Source organism: Panthera tigris, chromosome E2 (genome assembly GCF_018350195.1).
Source record: "Panthera tigris isolate Pti1 chromosome E2, P.tigris_Pti1_mat1.1, whole genome shotgun sequence".
Classification (NCBI taxonomy): domain Eukaryota; kingdom Metazoa; phylum Chordata; class Mammalia; order Carnivora; family Felidae; genus Panthera; species Panthera tigris.
In genome coordinates, this window is record NC_056674.1 from 7,696,519 (window position 1) to 7,718,477 (window position 21,959).

Consider the following 21,959-nt stretch of genomic DNA (forward strand, 5'->3'; position numbering starts at 1 on the left):
CTGAGAATCTGCTTTCTTTTCCTTTCTTTCTCCCCGCTGCCCAAACTCAAAAACCCTTCCCTTCGCCAGAATTCCCTTTTGCCTCCTCGACGCCTCTCACCCTTCCTGCAGAGGCCTGGAGAAGGTATGGGGGCTGGCTGTGCGGTGAAGCCATGAGACTTCACACCCAGACTCATCCTTCTCTGTTGTCTTTCCTCCCCGACCGCGACCCCGAAGTCAAGCTTCGATCCGCACCACCGCTCCCAGCCAAGTTATGAACGTCCTTCTTACCTGCCTCCAGGACCCGGGCTTATGCTCCGGCAAAAATCTATCGGTATGTCACGCAGAAGGGGGGGTATAATGGATGCCAGCGGGGGAGGGGGAGGCTGGGGAGGGTGACAGTTTACGGGAGAATTGAATGGGGCTTTGAAATTGTTCTTTCCTACTTCCGCACGTGACCACGGTTCCGTTGAGTTGGGCAAAGAGCTCAGGCTTTGTTGTTTGCGCAAATCTGCGTTTGGATCCTGGCTTTTGTCCCTCCTAGCTGTGTGACCTGGGGCAGGGGGCTTCACCTCTCTGGGCCTTGGGTTCTTCCTCTAGAAAATGGGCACCTTATTGTTCCCGCCTGGATGCAGTGGGTCGAAGCCCCCACCACAGACCCTGGTGTCTTCTCATATCTGACTTCATCCATCCATCCATCCATCCGTTCTACAAATATTTATTGACCCCCTACCATATGTCCTAGACTGCTGGTGATACATGGCAGTGAACAAAACAGACCAAAAGGTCCTGTCCTCGTGGAGTTTTCCTTCCAGCAGGGGAAGACAGATATTGGCTTATAAGGTTAAGAAACAAGACAATGATATAGTATGTTCACAGTGTTAAGTTCTCTGGGGGGCGGGGAGGAGGAACAGCAGAAGAAGAGAAGTCAGGAGTTCTGGGAGGCAGGTTTGAGCCAAAGCATGGAAATGAAGGGTGCCTGGGTGGCTCGGTCGGTTGAGCATCCGACTTCGGCTCACATCATGATTTCACGGTTCGGGAGTTGGAGCCCCGCATCAGGCTCTGTGCTGACAGTGCGGAGCCTTCTTCGGATCCTCGTTCCTCCTCTCTCTGCCCCCCTCACTCTCTCCCTCTAAATTAAATAAACATTAAAAAAAATCTTTAAGACATGGAAATGAAGGGGAGAGCCATGTGGGTATAAGGCAGTAGGGCATTCCAGGTAGTGGGAACGGCCGGGACAAAGGTCCTGAGGTAGGATTGAGCCACCATTTGCTCCGATGGGGGAGACTATGGGGTCAGAAGAGATCAGGGGTACAGTTGGGGGCCTGCTAAGTCTCAGATGCCAGCGGGACATCCGAGTAGATGTGGCATTTGGATATAGGAGCCTGGAGCTCAGGGGAGAGGACTGAGCCCCAGGACAGACACAGGCGTCTTCAGCAGAGACGGAGTGAGTGATGCAGGACGCGGCTTGAGATGACCCCAAGGGAGAGAGAGTAGTCAGAGGTGAGGACACGGTCAAAGCCTGAGCCCTGGCAGTGATGAGTAGGCAAAAGTCTTTGCCCTCCGCATCCACTCTGAGGCCTTTTGCTAACTGGGTCTAGCTTTTCTCCTCCTTCTAGCGTCCACAGTCCACCCGTGCGAGTCTTGCGTTTGTGTCCCATCATGTACCTAATCTCGACTCCCTCTAAATCCACCCAGCACTGCTTACCTCTAAGGCGGCTCTGCCTGCTAAACGTTAGCCTCAGCCTAAGTCGTTCCGTCTGGGAAATCGCAGGTTTGATGTGCTAATGGCATTTCCTTTCTGCGTCTCCATGAAAAGAAACCTACGGCGACGCGCGCGGACATGGTACCTCTCTCCCCCTCGCCTCCGGCCACTTTTGCTCACCCCCAGCCACCCCTGGCGCTTAACGTGCCTCCGTGCGAGTTAGAAAAAGGCGCCCCCTCCTGGCACGGGGCGGAAGTTCAGCTGAATCTCGCCCCGCCCCGACCCCCTCGCTCCCTCTGCCGGTTGCTGTCGTGCGTGCGCAACCTGTGTGGTCGAGCGCATTTGTCGCGCCTGGGGAAGCTCTGGACTAATCCTTGCGTGAGGTTCTCAGCGTAGGCTTGCGAAGGGTCGTCGTATTTATCATCATTCTTCTTCTCCTTCTTAATGGTTTCGTTAACACTGCGACTACAGTTTTAGTAGCCCTGTGACCCCCTCCCCCCACTCTCCTGGATCCCTTGTGTCTTCCCAGGGGCTGCAGAAGATGATAGACCCTACCTAGCACCCCCAGCCATGAAGTTCAGCCGCAGCCTGTCTGTGCCCGGCTCGGAGGACATCCCTCCGCCGCCCACCACGTCCCCACCGGAGCCCCCCTACAGCACACCTCCGGCCCCCTCCTCCTCTGGCCGCCTCACCCCATCCCCCAGAGGAGGGCCCTTCAACCCCAGTTCGGGTGGCCCCCTCCCCTCCTCTTCCCCTGCGTCCTTCGATGGGCCCTCCCCTCCCGACACGCGTGTAGGGGGCCGTGAGAAGAGCCTGTACCACGGCGGGCCCCTGCCCCCCGCCCACCACCACCCGCCCCACCACCACCACCATCACGCCCCGCCCCCCCAGCCTCACCACCACCACGCCCACCCCCCTCATCCCCCGGAGATGGAGACGGGCGGCTCTCCCGACGACCCCCCACCCCGACTGGCCCTGGGGCCCCAGCCCAGCCTGCGCGGCTGGCGGGGTGGCGGGCCCGGCCCCACCCCGGGGGCCCCGTCCCCGTCGCACCACGGCGGCGGGGGCGGGGGCATCGGCTCCTCCCAGGCCCCGGCCCTGCGCTACTTCCAGCTGCCCCCCCGGGCGGCCAGCGCGGCCATGTACGTGCCAGCCCGCTCGGGCCGCGGGCGCAAGGGGCCCCTGGTCAAGCAGACCAAGGTCGAAGGCGAGCCCCAGAAGGGCGGCGGCCTCCCGCCCGCCCCCTCGCCCACGTCCCCGGCGTCCCCGCAGCCGCCGCCCGCCGCGGCCGCGCCCTCAGAGAAGAACTCCATCCCCATCCCCACCATCATCATCAAGGCTCCGTCCACCAGTAGCAGCGGCCGAAGCAGCCAGGGCAGCAGCACCGAGGCGGAGCCCCCGACCCAGCCCGAGGCCGCGGGCGGCGGCGGCGGCGGCGGCGGCGGGGGCGGCGGCGGCGGCGGGGGCTCCTCGGCGCCCAGCCCCGCCCCGGCCATGTCGCCGGTGCCGCCGTCGCCCTCGCCGGTGCCCACCCCCAGCTCGCCCAGCGGCCCGGCCACCCTCGACTTCACCAGCCAGTTCGGAGCGGCCCTGGTGGGCGCGGCGCGGAGGGAAGGCGGCTGGCAGAACGAAGCCCGCCGGCGGTCCACGCTCTTCCTCTCCACCGACGCGGGGGACGAGGACGGCGGCGACGGCGGGCTGGGCCCCGGGGCGCCCCCGGGCCCCCGGCTGCGCCACTCCAAATCCATCGACGAGGGCATGTTCTCCGCCGAGCCCTACCTCCGGCTGGAGTCCGCGGGCGCGGGGAGCGGCGTCGGGTACGGGGGCTACGGGGCCGGGGGCCGAGCCTACGCGGGCAGCGGGGGCAGCAGCGCCTTCACCAGCTTCCTGCCGCCCCGACCCCTGGTCCACCCGCTGACCGGCAAGGCCCTGGACCCAGCCTCCCCGCTCGGGCTGGCCCTGGCCGCCCGAGAGCGGGCGCTGAAGGAGTCCTCGGAGGGCGGCGGGCCCCCCCAGCCCCCTCCAAGGCCCCCATCGCCCCGCTACGAGGCGCCGCCGCCCACCCCGCACCACCACTCGCCCCACGCCCACCACGAGCCCGTGCTGCGTCTCTGGGGGGCCTCACCGCCGGACCCCGCCCGCCGGGAGCTGGGGTACCGGGCAGGGCTGGGCAGCCAGGAGAAGTCCCTTCCGGCCAGCCCTCCAGCGGCCCGACGCTCCTTGCTGCACCGCTTGCCCCCCACAGCTCCCGGGGTCGGGCCCCTCCTCCTGCAGCTGGGGCCCGAGCCCCCGGCCCCGCACCCCGGGGTGAGCAAGGCGTGGAGGTCGGGGGCCCCCGAGGAGCCGGAACGGCTGCCCCTCCACGTGCGGTTCCTCGAGAACTGCCAGCCCAGGGCCGGCGGCGCGGGCGGAAGGGGGCCCCCCTCGGAGGACGGGCCGGGGGTTCCGCCTCCCAGCCCGCGCCGGTCCGTACCGCCCTCGCCCACCTCCCCGCGGGGCGGCGAAGAGAACGGGCTCCCCCTGCTGGTCCTGCCGCCCCCCGCTCCCTCGGTGGACGTGGAAGACGGCGAATTCCTCTTTGTGGAACCGCTGCCCCCGCCTCTGGAGTTCTCCAACAGCTTCGAGAAGCCGGAGTCGCCGCTCACACCCGGGCCGCCCCACCCGCTGCCGGACCCCCCCCACCCCAACCACCCCGTTGCCCCCCGTGCCGCCGCCCGCCGTGGCCGCCGCGCCTCCCACCCTGGACTCCACGGCGTCCAGCCTGACTTCCTATGACAGTGAGGTGGCCACGCTGACCCAGGGGGCCCCCGTGGCTCCCGGGGACCCCCCTCCGCCAGGCCCGCCGGCCCCGGCCGCCCCTGCTCCCCCGGCCCCACAGCCCGGCCCCGACCCGCCGCCTGGCACGGATTCTGGTATCGAGGAGGTGGACAGTCGGAGCAGCAGTGACCACCCGCTGGAGACCATCAGCAGCGCGTCCACACTGAGCAGCCTTTCTGCCGAAGGCGGTGGCAGCGCCGGAGGCGGCGGCGGCGGCGGCGGCGGCGGGGCCGGTGTGGCCAGTGGGCCGGAGCTCCTGGACACGTATGTGGCCTACCTGGACGGCCAGGCCTTCGGGGGGAGTGGTGCTCCCGGGCCACCGTACCCCCCGCAGCTCATGACTCCTTCCAAGCTCCGGGGCCGGGCTCTGGGGACCAGCGGAGGCCTGCGGCCCGGCCCTAGTGGGGGACTCCGGGACCCTGTCACTCCCACCAGCCCCACGGTCTCCGTGACGGGGGCTGGAACGGATGGGCTGCTGGCCCTGAGCGGTTGCACAGGACCCTCATCGGCGGGTATGGCGGGGGGTCCGGTGGCTATAGAGCCAGAAGGCCCACCGGTGCCCTTGCCGTCAGCCTCCTCTCTGCCTCGGAAGCTGCTGCCCTGGGAGGAGGGCCCGGGCCCACCGCCACCACCCCTGCCCGGGCCCTTGGCCCAGCCTCAGGCCTCAGCCTTGGCCACAGTAAAAGCCAGCATCATCAGTGAACTCAGCTCCAAGCTTCAGCAATTTGGGGGCTCCTCGGCAGCTGGTGGCGCTCTGCCCTGGGCCCGGGGAGGCAGCGGGGGAAGCGGGGACAGCCACCACGGGGGAGCCAGCTACGTCCCCGAGAGGACCTCTTCCCTGCAGCGGCAGAGGTGAGCAGGGGGGCAGGTGGGGGGGCTGCTGGTTGGTGACGGGGGCCAGAGGGGCCGATGCTGTGGGCAGCAGGGTCTCCCTTCCCCCTAGCTGTGTCCTTTGAGGGTCCCGGGTGGCAGAGAGAACACAGAAACCAGGCTGGCCTGCCGAAGTCTGTCCCCAGAGAAGCATGCTTTCACAGATACTTTATCTCAGGAGCTTTTGTGGTCTCTTCCCATCACCGTGGCAACCCACATCCCATGAGGAACAAAAAAAGTTACTGACAAAAGAGACCAGAGCACGACTTGCCGATGTCTCGTTTTCATGGTGGGTTGTCAGTTCTGACAGTCCCTGAAGTCTTCGAGTCCCTTGAACCCGGCGCGGCTCAAGATGAGATGCTTTTAGGGGGCAGCGTGTTTGGAGTGTGGTCCTGGAGCCGGGCTTCTTGGGCTTGGGTCTCAGCCCCCGACTCCCAACTGCATGACCTTAGGCAAAGGCGTCCACCCCTCCGTAGAAGGGGGACGGGACAGTACCCACCTAAAAGGGTTTTTTTTTTTAAATTTTTTTTTTTTCAACGTTTTTTATTTATTTTTGGGACAGAGAGAGACAGAGCATGAACGGGGGAGGGTCAGAGAGAGAGGGAGACACAGAATCGGAAACAGGCTCCAGGCTCCGAGCCATCAGCCCAGAGCCTGACGCGGGGCTCGAACTCACGGACCGCGAGATCGTGACCTGGCTGAAGTCGGACGCTTAACCGACTGCGCCACCCAGGCGCCCCATAAAAGGGTTTTTGAGACGATTGCTTGTGGGCTGTGGTTAGAACACGAGAGGGGGGAGGGGAGGGGCCTCTCACCAGAGCCCAGCGAGTAAAACTGGACAACTGCGGGATGGTGCGCAAGTTTCCCAAGGCAGCTAGCTTAGCTAGGATCACCACTGGGTTCGAGCTCGTTCGAACTAATGAGCTCAGTTCGTCCCTAGGAGCTCCTAGTCTTAGGGAAAGTGGAGTCACATTCCTGAACCGGGCCCACGGAGAGAGTGACGAGAGGTTTCTTAATCCAACCCTTGCCCTTGTCCATCTGCAGAGCTCACTCGAACTTGGAGGGTCCGATGCCCTTTTGGCGATAGTTGAATGTGGTTTTACCAGGCCTTTGAGATCCCAAGGCAACCTGTTGATTCTTTTTAAGAATTCCGGGTAGAGGAGAGGACGCTCTATTTAGTCGACAGGCGCCTCACTGACTATCACCTGCTATGTGCTGGGTGCCCTTCTGGGTGACGGGGACCCCACAGTGGACAAGACAGGTGGAGCCCGGCCCTCGGGGAGCTTGTAGTTTCAGGAGGCAGGGATGGGGGATGGTTAGAGAAGGCCTCTCAAATAACCAGCTAGAAGAACAGAAACTAGAGGACGGGAGGGAGCAGATCACATGGCCACCTGGGGGAAAGTGAGCTAGGCCAGTTCAAAGGCCCTGAGGCAGGACTGTCCCCGAAGGGAGAAGGGAGCGAAAGGGATGAGGGGAACCTTTTTCTCCCCTTGTTTCTTCTCTCTTTCATCTCCCTCTCCTCATCTCTCCCCCCCTTTCTCTGTCCCCTGTCCCCTTCCATCTCTCTCCCCTGAACGCTCACCTTCTTTTTGTTCCCCTCTCACCGTCTCCCTGTCTTCCACTCTGCTGTGACTGGCCATACCCCCAAAAGGCAGTATAGAGTAGTGGTTAAGAGCTCAGACTTTGGTGCCATATAACCGGGCTCTGCCACTTCCTGGCTGTGTGTCCTTAGGCAAGTTGCTTAACCTCTCTGTGCTGTTGATAATAATAGTAACCTGCATCAGGGTCGTCCTGGGGAATAAACTGAGATGCGATCTGTAAAGCACTTGGAACAATGCCTGGCACACGTGAGCATCAGTGAGTGGTGGCGATTATTATTATTAGCACTTAATGTCTCTTTTTCTTTCATCTCTCTTGACTGTCACCCTCTCCCTGACCTCTCGTTCTTCTCTCCCTTCACTTCTGTCCTGCCATCTGTCTTGCCCCCGTCGCCCCTTCTATCTCTTCCCATCTCTCCGCCCTGGCTCCGGTGTCTCCTCTTCTCTCCCCTGTGTCTTGACCCCTGCCTCTTTCTCACCCCGCCACTGCCCTCCAAACCCCCTGCCTCCCCCCCTGCCCCCTTGTCACATTCCAGACTCTCCGAAGACTCCCAGCCCTCGCTCCTCTCCAAACCCGTCAGCAGCCTGTTTCAGAACTGGCCCAAACCACCTCTGCCGCCACTCCCCACGGGAACTGGGGTCTCCCCTTCCGCCGCTGCAGCTCCGGGGGCCACGTCACCCTCAGCCTCCTCCTCCACGTCCACCCGCCACCTCCAGGGCGTGGAGTTCGAGATGCGGCCGCCTCTGCTCCGCCGGGCCCCCAGCCCCTCACTGCTGCCCGCCTCGGAGCACAAGGTCAGCCCTGCGCCCAGGCCCTCGTCCCTGCCCATCCTGCCTTCTGGACCCTTGTACCCGGGCCTCTTTGACATCCGTGGCTCCCCAACCGGAGGGGCAGGAGGCTCCGCTGACCCTTTCGCCCCCGTCTTTGTGCCACCACACCCCGGGATGTCGGGGGGGCTTGGTGGAGCCTTGTCAGGGGCCTCCCGCTCCCTCTCACCAACCCGCCTGCTTTCGCTGCCCCCGGACAAGCCCTTCGGCGCTAAACCTCTGGGGTTCTGGACCAAGTTCGACGTGGCTGATTGGCTCGAGTGGCTGGGCTTGGCTGAGCACCGAGCACAGTTCCTGGACCACGAGATCGATGGCTCCCATCTGCCCGCCTTGACCAAGGAAGATTACGTCGATCTGGGCGTGACCAGGGTGGGCCACCGCATGAACATCGACCGGGCTCTCAAATTTTTCCTGGAGAGGTGATGGCTGGCCTGGACGGACCAGCCCGTCCACAGAACCCTTGAGCCTACTGGCCTCTTAACCTCTGACCCCTGACCGTCATTATCTCCCCTGGGCCAGGGACTCTGCTAGAACTGCGCCCTGCCCTCGTCTCCCAAGGCCGGAGGTCACCGGTTGGCCAGATCCCCGGCCAGACATTTGCACCTCACAGGAGGGGGCAGCTGACACAAGACTGTGTGTGAAGCAGGGAGCAGGGGGGGTGGTGATGGAGGAAATCGCAGAGGGGGATGGAGAAGGAGGGAAGGGTCGGTTCTGGGGAGGGGGAACAGACAGAGCCATAGGGGGTCAGCCCTGAGCCTGATTGGATGGGGTTTGTCCCCGGCCGCAGGGGAAGGGGGTGCCCTCAGATTCCACCACCTGCCGCTCCTCTAACAACCCTTCCCCCCCCTCCAGGCCCCTGGGCTCTCCCCACCCTCCCCCCTCCCCAGCACACACACACAGCAGCCCCCCACCCCGGCCTCTTGCACGCCCCTTTGCACGCCTGCTTGCCTCTCTCTTCTCCCCGGGCTACAATTTTGCACAAATTTGCCCTCTCGCTGTCTTGCACACTCCGCCTTCGCTTCCGGCTCGCGAGGCCCTCTCAGCGCTCAAACACCGCCCCCCCCCCCCCCCCCCGCCGCTTTCCCTAGCCCACATTGCATTTCTTCTCTTCTGCCACATTCCATACCTTTACTCTCTCAGACTCTTGTCCTTGGTGCCCTCCCGTGCACACCTCACTTCTGAAAATCTCTAAACCCTTGCTGCAGACACACTTGGGACACCCCTTCCCCCACCCCCTCCCACACTCTGTGCACGCATACTTATTCTCCGGAGCACACCTGCCTTTGTTCAGCTTTTGCACACTTGCTATCCCGTGCACTTTTCCTGACACGCTTCCATCCATTCTGTTTAAGCATTAGCCCCTTCTTGAACCCCCACATTTCTACTCGACCTGCCTGTCCCTGTTGCGGGGACACTCCCCTGCACCTCCCTGCCCCCCCCACACTGTCATTTCTTGCACCTCTCGGACACCTGCCCCCCCCCCCCAGGAACTGCTTGTCTTTCAAATGCTCATTCCCTTCCTCTTCGCCAGCCAGCCGCCGCCCCCCGCCCCGTTCCTTTGCACCCTTCTTTTCCAGATCTCTGTCCTGCTTCATTCTCTTTTGTGCACTTTCTCCCACCCTCACTCTTGCACACAGCCTCTGCAGCGCTCTCACTGCTCTCGCGAAGCCGGGTCCTTCCTCTGACAATGTTCCTGCACGCCGTGGCTTTGCTGCACACTCATTCTCGGATGTCTGCTTGTCCTCGCCGGCTCCTGGGTGACTTTTTCCATCTCCCCGGGGGAACCCTACCACCTCTCTCCTTCTGCACACGTGTCTCCATCCACACACTCTGGGGCTGAGCTATCCCCGCTTTTCCGAGCATCCTTACTTCTTGTTCCTGTGGAGGAACAGCTCGTGCAGACCTTCTGACCCTGCCTGTTTTCTTCCCTCTCCACACTCCTTTCTCCTTCTGGCCAGAGAAGACCCTAGGCAAGCCCCCTTGTTGCTCACTGTGGCCTCCATTCTTCCTCTTCTCCCTGCTCCAGTCTGTGACTTCTTGCACACCCTCTCTCGTCTCGCTCTTCCTAGTTCTTCCTGGACCATCTCTCCATCCATTTTGCACGAAGACCCCCCCCCCCAACCTTTCTTTCTCTCAGAGAAACTCCCTCTCCCTCCAGCATGGCTGTTCCTTCCTGCACGCTCCCCTACCCCCACTCCCTTTATTCCTGGGGCTTGGGAACTTTAAGCCACCCCTTCCCCTGAGAAGCCCCCTCTCCTACTGTGGGTAAAGGGGGGAGGGCATCGCCCTCAGGTCCCCCCCATGTTCAGCTGCCAAAGAAGGGAGCTCCCCCTCCTTTCCCCAAGCCCATTCCCCCTCTGCTGCCCCCTACCCCCCAGGGGGGGGCGCTCCGTCCATGGGGGGAGGGTGCTTGCAGCCCTCTCCCCTCACCACGTCAGGGATCTGCGGGGAACCATGTGGGAGGGTCGTGGGAGGGGGGAGGGATGGCAAGGAGGGGGGCAGAGGTCGCGCTGGGCCCCTACCCGCCCCCTCCCCCTTGTCGGATGCCCCCCGTCCGCAGGGGGCCTGCGCGGCGCCCGTCTATCAAGGGCTTGTTCATTCTGGATGGGTGCCGCGGGGTTGGGGAGGGTGTAGGGGGTGGGAGGGGGGAGGAGAGGTCGGGGTGGGGGGTGGGGAAGGGACTGGATGGGGCAGCGCGGGGTGGAGAGGATAAAGCAAAAAGAGGAACAATAATGAAAATACAAAATACAAAAAAAAAAAAACAAAACAAAACCCTAGAACACACACACACACAACAACAACAACAACAAAAAAAATCCAGAAAAAAAACCTGAAATAAAAGCCCGAGAATTGTCTTCCAAGGGGGGTGGGAGAAGAAAAAAGGAGGGGGGAGGATGAGGACGTCAGGTTCTCGCTGAGACAGGGATTGGCATAGGTTGAAAGCCCCCGGCGCCCACCCGGGTCTTCCCTCTCGCGAGCCTCTCAGTTCATCCCTCAAGGGATCGGGACCCAGGCGTCCGTTCGCAGGGACTGGGGGAAGATGAGGGAGGCGGGATTATATTACGGGGGTTCATCCCTACCCCCCCCCCATCACCTCCCTCGCCCTGACTCCCCACCAAGATTTTGCAGAGAGAAATGGCTTTTGTACCAGGTCATTCTTTATAATTAAACTCACAGTATCCACCCCCCTCGAGCCGGCCCCGCCTCCTTCCTGGGGAGGCCACGCCCCCTACCCTCGGGGGTTCCGGGTGGGTAGCCGGAGCCAGCCGGGCGGCGGGCGAGCGCAGCCGGGGCCCGCCCCCCGAGCGTTAGACTTCCGCGGTCGGCTCCGCCCCCAGGGCCTCGAGCATGCGCCGCCGGACCAGGGAGCGGCGCAGGTGCAGGCGGTAATCGGCCAGCAGCAGCTCGTCGTGGCGCACCAGCGGGTGCCCTAGCCCGCGGAGGCGGAGGCCGCAGCGCAGCAGACGCGAGCGAGTCTGGAAGTCCGCGACCGTGATGAGCCACCTGCGAGGGGCGGGGCCAAGAGGACAGGGACGGGGCGGAGACCGAAGGGAATCGCTGGTGGTCCCTGCCTGGTCCCTGTTCGTTTACCCACTCGGGTTCCTCATCCCGTCACTCTGTCCCGAAACCCCTCGGCAGCCCTGACCTCTCGCCGAGGTCCACCCGGACTTCGACCCTCGCACGGGTCGTTCTAGGTCCCGTCTTCTCTCAATCTAATTCTGTCCCCTGGTCGTCGTCTGTCGAGGCTCCCCGTCTTTTCGAACCGCCGCTCCAGGGCCCGCCCCTTTCTTTGTCCAGTCCCGCCCCCTCAGTGAGTCTCAGGCGCGTCCCCAGATTTAGGTTTCTCCCGGTCCCGCCCCCAACCCGACCCTCCAGGTCCCTTGCCCACCCGATCCCTCCTGGCCCCACTCTTCCAATGTGCTCGGCCCGGGCTCCGCCCCCTCATAGCCGCCTTCCCAGGCTCCGACCCCACGCTTCGGTTTTATCCGTCCAGGTCACCACCTGGGTCCCTCGAAGTCCATTTCCTCACTCCAGATCCCGCCTGCTCTCTGATCTCACCTGGCCCTGCCCCCGCCCTGCGCTCACTCTCGGCTCCGCCCCTTCCCGGTTCTCACACTCTGCCCCGTCGTCCCGCACTTTCACCACCAGCCGGACCCAAATCCGGTGCTTCCAGACTCAGTCCGGCTCTCCTTCCCTTCCCGGCCCCGAGTGGGACTCGGCGCCTTGGCTCTGGCTCCGCCCCTCCCTCCACCTCCCTAGGCCACACCCCTCACCTCCTCCACTCCAGGCCGCGCTAACTGCTCCCCGCCGCCAGGCCCTTCCCGGTCGCTCCCAGCCTGGGATCCGCCACAGACTCACCTGTCCCGGCACCCCGCCGTCCCACAGATGACGTTCGTATTTTCAAAACGGATACTGGTCACGCGCCCGCTCTCCATGGCCCCGGGTAACTCGGCCTCCAGAGCCTCCAGCACCTCCAGATGGGTAAAGTCCTCCTCTGGCTGGAGGAGTCAGGAGAGAGCGCCTCAGCATGTGACGCTCGTGGGCAGCAAGGTTCCGGAAGCCCCCACCTTAGACCCACCTGTAGAAGCTGCCGGAATCCCAGGTGACATTTGAGGGGCAAGCTTCACACTCTATCTCGGGAGCCTATCGCTCTAGTCAGACCCGGGAGAACAGGTATCTCTCAGGTAGAAAAGCATCAACTGTCATTCTAGGTCATTCTCCAAAAATATCAGTTCTCACCAGGCGGATTTGCCAGTAGTCAATGAGCAGTTGGCTTAAATAATTCGCCAATTTGGTCAACTTTACCAATCTACCAAAAACTTTTCCAGCAACCTGCATTGGATGACAGACTTTTAGCGGCTCTTAAAGATCCCGCAAGGATTTAAGTTGTACACGTTTCCGTTTATGTTCCTATCAGCATTTTAAGGAATGTCCGGTTGCAAAAAATAATAATAATAACAATAAGGGTCATAGGGGGTTTGACTTGTCATTCGGAAACATATTGATCACTAACCACATTTTTAGCGTGAGATTACCATCCAGAAGGTGATATCCCATCATCAGAACATATAAAATTGCTGAGAAAATAGGGTGACATCATGACATCGGTCACCTCCAGGAAGGCAAGCTGTGCCATGTATGTGAGGAGGAGGCGGGGTCCCCTGTCCAAAGCCACAAAGAAGAGGAGGGATGGGCTCGGAATGAGCTCCTAGAACAAGGACAACAATCTGTGTTGGGGTAAAGTCACACAGATCACCTGAGGGAGTGCGTCTGAGACCAGTGCCTGAAACACGGGAAGCGTCCCATTAAGGTCAGCTCTTCTCGGGTAACTTTTGAGCGAGAACCTAACAGATACCTCTGCTGACCGATGGCAGCGATTGCCAAAGGATTTGTACCAGGAATGACCGGTTCACCGAATCTGCCCAAGACATGGGTTTCATCTTGAGTCTCTGCTGTATTTGCAAACTTAACAGAATTGCATAGGATCGATTAGCAGGTCACTGGCCTTCCTTTGTTTTTTTTTTTTTTTTAATTTAAATTTTTAATGTTTATTTTTGAGAGAGTGAGAGAGAGGCAGAGCGTGAGCAGGGGAGAAGCAGGGAGAGAGGGAGACACAGAATCTGAACAGGCTCCAGGCTCTGAGCTGTCAGCATAGAGCCCAACGCGGGGCTCGAACTCACAAACCGTGAGATCATGACCTGAGCAGAAGTCGGACACTTAACCAACCGAGTCACCCAGGTGCCCCTAGGACACCTGCCTTTCAGCCTCAGCCCTTCTCTGCCCCTCGTTCTCCCGCTCTCTCTGCCCCTCCCAGGTCATCAGTGACAAATGTGACGTCTGACCCTTTGGCAAATTCATAATCAATTTTTAGCGACCTGTCCTGTGCCGAGCCCACAGCTGGCCAGCTGCAGAGCCTAGATTGAAGCCCTGCCCACCTCATTTCTGAGCCTGCTCCCTTTCTATCGTCCCACCCAAGCTGTGCAGAGACTGGGGGTCTGGGGTCCCAGGGGCAGGGGGCCACTCACCGAGGTCTCCATGCACAGACAGAGAGGCTGGGCAGCGGGTGGTGTGGGAAACCTCCGGAGGCATGGTAGCTCTCGGTCCAGCGCCTCGTATTCTGCAATGACCCGACGCAGGTACTGCTTCCTGGGGAGAGAGCGAGCCGGCAGGGACCTCGGCGGTCAGGGAGGGGGCTGTCATCGCCCCCCAGGGGGGCTGAGATCAGAAGTCATGAGACCAGGGGCCACTCACGAGGATCTGACAGGCCTGCCCAGGCTCCGAGTCTGCGTCTCCTCTAGGGTCTCCATGTCCACAAGGAGGGCTCCTGGGGATGGAGCCCGGGTGTCAGCCGCCCTGCGCACCCCTCAGACGTTATTCGGCTTCAGCGGGCTTCCCCGAGTGTTGTCCGTACCATTCCCGAATGGCTCTTATGCCAGTTACCGGGCTATTTATTGACTCTCAGCTCCCAACGCCCCACTGCATCCACTCCGTCGGTGATCCCCGGGCGGGGACTCTCCTAACCCCTGCTCTGCTCCGACTGCTGGGTTCCCGTTAGGCTCTGCCCACAGGGGGCGCTAGAGAGGGGCTGCAAGGCAGGAGGAAGAGGGAGGGAGGGACTCGCCCGGTTTTGCTTCCCATTCCGCAGCACCCCCAACACCATTTGAACCCGGTGTGTGGTTTTCTCACCGTCTCAGAACCGGCCTCCTGAGGCCAACCAGACCGACAACAGCCGCCGATCGGCCCTTCTAGACGACCCCTCCCTCGACTAACTGGTCTCTCTTGTGGCCAACCGCTAGTTGTCCCCCATAATCCGTTTTCCCCTTCCTCTGCAGTCTTCGGGTTTTCCCCGGCACACAGCCGCCCAACTAGAGACATCAGTTCCCAGCATCCCTTGCGGCCGCGTGTGGCCATGCGAGCGAGTTCTCGCCGACGGTGTTGGGGGAGGGAGGGGTGCGACTTTGGGCTCATTTGTTGGACTCGCTGCCCCTTCCCTCGGACGGAAGCGTGACCGTAGCGACGAGCCAGCTTCCGCGAGGCTAGAGCAACAATGCGGCGGGAACCCGGGTCCCCGCGTCATCTCATGCGGCTGGGATGTCCCAGCAAGCCGGACCGCCTGATCCCCTGTCGCGCTCTCGTCTTAACGCCATTGCGTTTGGGGGTGTCTCTTTGTTGGGGCAGCCGAACAGAGAGCAGGTCGTGACGCTGATCACGCTCCTGCAGGCCATAAACAATTTCACGGAGCACCAACGTCAGCCGAGGCCTCTCTGTGACCGGGGCGGGCCGAGATAAAAATAAGGCCACTCCGGAGCCTCGTGTCAACACGACAGAACATGAACACCGCCCGAACCACAAAATGACCAAAGAGCCTCCGCTTGGTTTAGAGCTGATGCTGCCTCGTTCCCGCCCACGGTGTTAGCGCCGTTCATTCCTCCTGCGTCACAGACTTGCCTCCACTTCTTGCCAGCATCCCAAGCCTGCTCCCCCGAGGGCTCCCAAAGTCACCTAACCTAACAGCCCCTCCTAGGGCATTCCGTGTGTTAGGGACTCCCTCGGTACAAGCCAATAAACTCAGTGGTGTGCCGGTAAATGTCTGATTAATCTCTTTCTCGCTCTCAAATGTTTCATTAATGTCACGCTCCCTGTCTCTCTGTCTCTCTCACACACACAGATTGTAGCATTTGCCAGTTTTCACGCTGTCAATATACCCACCATGACCAATTTCGTGCTCCCCACGGTTTTAACAACCAGCTTGCAAACCTTAACAATCGGCTCTTGCGAGCAGGGACAGGCTGTCTCCAGCACACGGCTATGTCACAGCTATGCTCCTGGCGGTCTTTGACTTTCCGGGTGTTGACATAGCTCAGCTTGTACCATCGGAAATCCCCTTCTCTGGTCCCCATCCTCCACCTTCCCATCTGTTTGCGCAGGGCAGCTGGGACGATCTTTCCATCTCAGCGCCCCTCGCTCACAAACCACCAGCGGCTTTCTCTCGCCTTCAGAATAAAGTCCTCCCCGAGGCGGGGACTTGCGCCTCCGTGCGTGATCTGGGGAGCCGCACCTTGCTTGAGACACAGCATTGTGGGGTCCACCCCAGACCGATGGGATCAGAATCTGCATTTTAGCAAGATCCCCTTTGAGAAGCGCGGGCCCTGCGTGCGGTAACCCCTGTTGGCTTCTCCAAGCTATACTGGCCTCCCCTACACCCCTCCAACACCGCGATCCCTACAGATCCATCCATGGAATAACAATAATAGCTCTATGTTTACAGGCCTTTTTATTTATTTATTTTTATTTTATGTATTTATTTTGAGAGACAGAGACAGAGAGAGAGCAGGGGAAGGGCAGAGTGAGAGAGAGGGAGAGAAAGAGAATCCCAAGCAGGCTCTGCGCTGTCAGCACAGAGCCTGATGTGGGGCTTGAACTCGTGAACCGTGAGATCATGACCAGAGCCGCAACCAAGAGTCGGGCGCCTAACCAACTGAGCCAGCCAGGCGCCCCATATATGTTTACAATCCCTTTTAAAAAGCCAAGCACTCGGGGCACCTGGCTGGTTCAGTCGGGAGAGCATGGCAATTCTTGATCTCGGGGTTTTGAGTGCAAGCCCCACATTGGGCGTAGAGCTTACTTTAAAATAAAAAGCCAACCACTTTCAAAAGTGTTTTCCGCTGCATCCTCACGACTACTTTCTGATGAAACGGAGGCGTAGAAAGATTACATGACCTGCCCAAGGTCACGCAGCCGTTAGTGATAGAATCAGGATAAAAATCCAGGCGTCTGGATCCAGACCCTGTGTCCTCAGTCTCCCCAGTCTGCTGTCTGTCCTCCACTCTCATCTAGACAATGTGCTCTACCCTCCAAAAGGTCCCAGTCTGGTGGGGGAAGCAGTCAGTACAAAGGGCAATATGAGCTACAGTGGCGGTGTTACAAGGTGAAAGGGAAGCCCAGTCTAGGGGCAATCAGAGGAGGCTTCTCGGAGGAGGTAATGTCTACAGTAAGACCTGGGGATAAGGAGGAGCTTGCCAAATAAAGAAATGGCAGGAAAAAGAGGTCTATGCAGAGGACCACCAGGGACTAAGGTCTTTAAGCACAAGAGAATATGGCCATCCGCAGGAACTTCTCAGACTTCTCTTCAGCCCCAAGCTAAGAAGCACTTATTGCAAAGCGCTTGGGACCCATGGGCTGGCTTTCTTTCTTTCTTTCTCTCTTTCATTTATTTATTTTGAGAGAGACAGAGAGAGTGTGAGTGGGGGAGGGGCAGAGAGCCAGAGAGAGAGAGAGAGAGAGAGAGAGAGAGAGAGAGAGAGAATCCCAAGCAGGCTCTACGTGTCAGCACAGAGCTCTACGTGGGACTCCATCTCACAAACCGTGAGATCATGACCTGAGCTGAAATCAAGAGTCAGACGCTTCACTGACTGAGCCACCCAGGCGTCCCGCCACCGGCTTTCTGTCGGCCGATGCCAACCTGGTAAGTTAAAAAGCGTCACTCGTCCCAAAGTACCACCAAGAAAGCCACAAAGCTGAAATGAACAAATATTGATCTACAAAACTGGCCAACTCGTCAGCTCCGTTCCACTCAACTTTTCTGGAGCCAAACATAAATTATATTTGTCAGGCGGGTGCCTCAGTCCAGATTAGAGATGATGTGGGGCAGGGATCTCCAAAGGAAAAGAGGCCTTCAAAGACACTAAAAAGACACCCACTCAGCCATTCCCATCCTTCTTCCCCCCGTTTGAGAAGTGTCCATCCCTCGTCCATGCAGCTCAGGGGAGGCTCCCCACTCTCCTTTCTCCGAAGGCATCCCATCCAGTTTGAACCAATGCCTTGCAACTCTTACCGTTTGTTGTAATCACCTGGCAAGCATTCAAAAACTATGGGTGCAAGGACCCAAGTCCTAGAGATTCTGGTTAAGTTGGATCTGAAGCGGGTTTGGGTATAGATGTTTTGGTTTTAGATCCTCCCACCTTATGTAGGGCCAGAGTTGAGGACCGCTGACTAAAATAATCATGATAATCTTTTTGCCAGGGGTCGAGACAAAGTGAGTGGGTGACTGAGTGCTGGCCAAAAAGACGTGAGGAGGGATCATGTGGGGGCTCTTAAGACGAACAACCCTCTGCAAGTGATGCCTGGAGCTGTGGCAGCCATTTTGTGGCCATGAGGTAAGCAGGCTGGTGTGCAAGGGAGATACATCCCGGACTAAAACATAGGGAAATAAAAGCTGGGTTCTCAATGACATCATTGAGCTGCTGAGTCCACCAAACCCAAACCCCACCCCACTTCCAGGCTTCCTTTTGAGTGATGGTGGCTCTCCTCTTCTTTCTTCTACACTAAGTCCAATTTTTATTACATGCTAGCCAAATGCATCCCCAATACATATTGATTGAGTGAATGAATGAATGAGTGAGTGAATGACGTGTGTAGGGGGCAAGTAGGGAGCCCCGGAGCACGAGCCTGAAGTTGTCAGCTTGTGGCCCACCACCCAGGGTCTGAGGCTGAGGGGCTGGGACTCCATCCCAGAAGTGTTGGAGAAGGAAGGGGGGGTGTGAGCAGAGGAGGGACAGGGTCAGTGCTGGCAGTCAGATGACCCCCCAGAAGCCAAATGGGGGATGGGCTTGAGGAGAGAAACTAGAGACCGGGAGTTAGCTAGGGAAAGAGGAAGAGGACAAGACCTGTGCTGGGGCTGTGGGGATGGAAAGGCAGGGAGACAGGGCAACGGGAGCGGGCAGGAAGATGGGGCTGGGGACCAAAGGCTGTGGGCGGAAGTGGGGGGTGAGCAGTATCTGGGGTCCAGCCCACTGGCCATGTTGGCAGTGGGACCACTGAAGGTGGGCAGGACAGAGGAGGAGCGGCTTTGGGGTTAGCTGCTGAGCTCAGTGAGGGAGAAAAGGGGAGCGTGAGGGACCAGGGCAGAGCACCTAGGGAGACCACAGCCTCAGAAGAGTTGTTAAGGCCCCAGAGGCTCATGGGAGATGTAGTTCTGGGTCCAGACCATCGGCCAGGGAACCGCAAAGGTTCATGAGACATATGATCTAAGGGCCAAAGGGTGCCACCCAGGAATCTGGTCAACATCCGAGTCTGGGATGGCTCTCTGGTAGGCCAGTGACTCGCTTAAGGCCACACTGCAAGCCAATGTTACCACACAGTGCACGGATGAAGGAAACCCCCCCTGCCCGCCCCCAACCCCCCCCCCCACACACACACGCACTCACAAGGCTCAGTACCTGCCTCCCTGTGCATGCTGGGGTTGCCGGTGGTGGAGGAGCACAGGGTCTCCACCTCTTGCTGCATCCTGGGAAGGCGGGGGAGGGATGTCTCAGGAGGATGGGGAGAAGAACCCTGACTCGCCCACCCTCTCCAGCTCCTTCTCTCCACGGCCGCCTCCTCCTTCTTCTCTTCGAAGCCCCGGGGGGAAACCATGGAAGAACTGGAAGGCTGAGACCACATAGGAATGTGGATTCCCCTAACCTCTGGGAACCCAACGAGTTCCAAGTGCTGTGTGCCCTGGTTCCTTCTCTGCCACTTTCCCGTGTCTTCCTCTGTCTCTCCAGATCTCCTTGGGACTCTGCCTCTCCCCGCCTCTCTCCCTCCCCAGTCCTCTTTCTCTCCCCATGTCTCCACCACCCTCCCGCTTTTACTCTCTCCCCATCTCTTCCCCCTGATCTCTCCCCACCTCTCCTCCACTCTTTCCCTTGGTTTCTCTGCCCTCTTCCCGCCCACTTCTCTCCCCCTCTCTCCCTCCATCCCCCTGGACTCCTCGGCTAGTTTCCCCACCATCTCCCCAGCCCTCCGGCCCTCTTCAGAGTCTGCCTCTCTCCAAGCCTACCTCTCTGTTTCCCTACCTCTCTCCCCACCTCTCCCCAGCCTCCTTTATCCATCTCTCTTCTCTCATAACTGGCTCCCCTGCCCTCTGTCATCCCTTTTCTGGTCCCACTTGCCCTCCGCTCATCCCTGTCTCACGCAGGAACTGGTTAGACACAGGCCAGATTCAAACAGAAATGGGATTCTGTATGGGGTGGGGGGAAAGCTGGTCAGGGCACCTGGTTGCCATGGTACCTCCAGAGGGAGGGGGAGGGGCTGGAGGTTCCATCTCCTGGCTGGGAGGGAAAAAGGAGCAGGGGGTCGGGGGGGGCCTGGACCTCTGGGTCTAAGGGAGGAAGGAAAGAGAGCCTGGATTCCTGGATCCGGAGGAGAACGGTCTCGGGGGCGCCTGCGCCTGAGTGCAGGAGTAAAAGGGCTGTGCCAAGCAGGTGTCCCTAAGGCAACTCTTTCTTCTCAGTCTGCAGAGGTCTCAGCAGGAACTGTGAGAGAAGAGACTGGGCTTGCTTAGTTATGCCGTCTGTCCTTCCATCTCTGTCTCTGTTACCTGTATCTCTAGTCCTCTGCTCTCCACTCCCATATGGTCTCTGCCTTGAATGCCCATTATTCCTGCCTGATACGCATAGATCCTCTGCTTTCTAGCCTAGTGGCACCTTGATTTTCTCAGGGATTTCTTCAGGGGCGAGCTTAAAAATCAATCTAGAATGCAGAGTCAACCCCTGGACTTTTGCTGGATACAAGAGGATCTTTCTTTTTCCAGCATGGTTGCCAGGCTGGTCAGAGTCGAGGTTGGAGCTGCCGGGGGCTATCACATCACCATACGGGGAGAGAACGTGCCTGGCGAGGAAAGCAGAAACCAAAGATGCAGACAGATTCCTGATGATGGTGATTGGGAAACCTGGATCCGGCCATGGCTGAAGCTGTCATCCACTCAATTAATTCCCTGTTATGCTGAAGTCCTTTGAGTCTCTGTCATTGCCAGTTAAAACATTCCTCACTTAGGGGCGCCTGGGTGGCTCTGTCGGTGAAGCATTCAACTTTGGGTCAGATCATCATCTCACACTTCATGGGTTCGAACCCCGCGTCAGGCTCTGTGCTGACAGCTCAGAGCCTGGAGCCTGCTTCAGATTCTGTGTCTCCCTCTCTCTCTTCCCCTCCCCCGCACATTCTCTCTCTCTCTCTCTCTCTCTCTCTCTCTCTCTCTCTCTCTCTCTCAAAAAAATGAATAAACATTTTAAAAAATTAAAAAAGAAAACAATCCTCGCTTAAAGAGACTCAGTTCCCGTTCCTCTGTAGCCCTGACTCCCTTTAGTCACCCTGATGTCTTTATCTCCCATCAGGCTGTCTTTCTCCATTTCTGGCGGCCAGCCCCATCCCTATAGGACACGAGACATCTTTCATCCCCATGACAACAGGCACAAAAGCCCCCACAGCCCCTCGAGCTCTAGCTCTCCTGCCTGCGGACTCTCTCTCTTGCTTCCTCTCCTCTCCATTCCCACGGTTCTGACCCGCAGGCTTCGTCTTCTCCTGCCTGGACCCTTGCCCTCCCCCTCCTCATTCCTTCCCAAAGGGTTCCACACGGGTCTTTCTGCTCCCTGAGCTGACCTGCCCCTCCCCAGCTTGCAGCCCTCCCATGGCTCCCCAGTGCCCCCAGACAATGAGCATGTGAGATCTGCACCGTCTGGTCCCACCCTCCTCTCCCACCCACCTCACCCCTCCAAACACTCTCCAATCCTTCCCGCCTTGGTCCTGTTTTCACTCTCCACCTCCCGTGCCTTCTGCCTGGAATGTTCTTCCCTGTCACTCCAGAGCGGGGTCTACCTATCCTGGTAGACCAGAAGCTCCTAATTTATCTCTGACTCTCCAGTGTCACCCCAGCCGGGATGCGTTGAGTGGGTAAATGAATGACTGTTCCTATTGCTGTGACCCATGCTCAGCAGTCTCAACCCCACTTGCCTGTGTGCCTTTTGGTCCTCATGAGGCGACATAGGGTGAAGAAGAGAACACGGAATGGACTTGAGTCAAACAGACCCAGCGTCAAATGCTACGTCCAGACTGTGCAACCTTGGGCAAATGCCTTCCCCTCTCTGAGCCTAGTTTTAGCTGCCTCTTCTGAAGCTCTCTTTCTGCCCTCTTTGGGTGTCATTCCATGTCTGTGTCTCTGTTTCTGTCTCTCTCCCCTCGAGCATCTGGGTCTGTATGTTTCCGTCTCCCTGTGTCTCCATTTCTCTGTCTCTCTCTGTCTCTCTCTCTCCCTCTTTTGTCTCTGGAACCCTGCCTCATCTCGCCCTGTGTCTGAATTTGAATTTCTACGTCGTGTGCCTCTTTCTGCGTTCATCTCTTATTCT

The 21,959-nt window shown here is 59.4% G+C and overlaps 2 protein-coding genes across 8 annotated transcripts in view; one reads left to right on the plus strand and one right to left on the minus strand.

The window, feature by feature from the left end:
- Nucleotides 1-8,220, plus strand: part of SHANK1 (SH3 and multiple ankyrin repeat domains 1) — a 40,931-nt gene extending 32,711 nt beyond the window's left edge. Inside the window, 4 exon segments of the mRNA XM_042970325.1 lie at nt 217-313; nt 2,214-4,357; nt 4,359-5,353; nt 7,506-8,220. Of these exon segments, the coding sequence (XP_042826259.1) occupies nt 217-313; nt 2,214-4,357; nt 4,359-5,353; nt 7,506-8,220 (3,951 nt within the window).
- A 2,730-nt stretch (nt 8,221-10,950) lies between these two features.
- On the minus strand, nt 10,951-19,817 carry CE2H19orf81 (chromosome E2 C19orf81 homolog). 7 transcript variants are annotated; one of them, XM_042970420.1, is made up of 6 exons: nt 19,647-19,817; nt 19,017-19,084; nt 14,050-14,122; nt 13,824-13,944; nt 12,157-12,296; nt 10,951-11,301 (listed from the first exon to the last, which is right to left on the minus strand). In XM_042970420.1, exons 1-6 carry the CDS (start codon nt 19,682-19,684, stop codon nt 11,106-11,108), a joined length of 636 nt encoding a protein of 211 aa, XP_042826354.1. In that variant the 5' UTR covers nt 19,685-19,817; the 3' UTR covers nt 10,951-11,105. The 7 variants fall into 7 exon arrangements, with proteins under 7 accessions (XP_042826354.1, XP_042826352.1, XP_042826355.1 ...); XM_042970418.1 differs by having other exon boundaries at nt 19,635-19,817; XM_042970421.1 differs by having other exon boundaries at nt 19,731-19,811.
- Between the last annotated feature and the right edge of the window lie 2,142 nt (nt 19,818-21,959).

What these genes read in the sequence shown, in the direction of transcription:
- CE2H19orf81 (XM_042970417.1), bottom strand. Translation starts at nt 19,239, where the DNA reads ATGTGGTCTCAGCCTTCCAGTTCTTCCATGGTTTCCCCCCGGGGCTTC. An exon ending in CAGCATGCACAGGGAGGCAG is followed by an intron (nt 14,123 to 19,016) that starts GTACTGAGCCTT and finishes CTCCATCCCCAG; the next exon opens with GAGCCCTCCTTGTGGACATG. An exon ending in GGCAGGCCTGTCAGATCCTC is followed by an intron (nt 13,945 to 14,049) that starts GTGAGTGGCCCC and finishes CTCTCTCCCCAG; the next exon opens with GAAGCAGTACCTGCGTCGGG.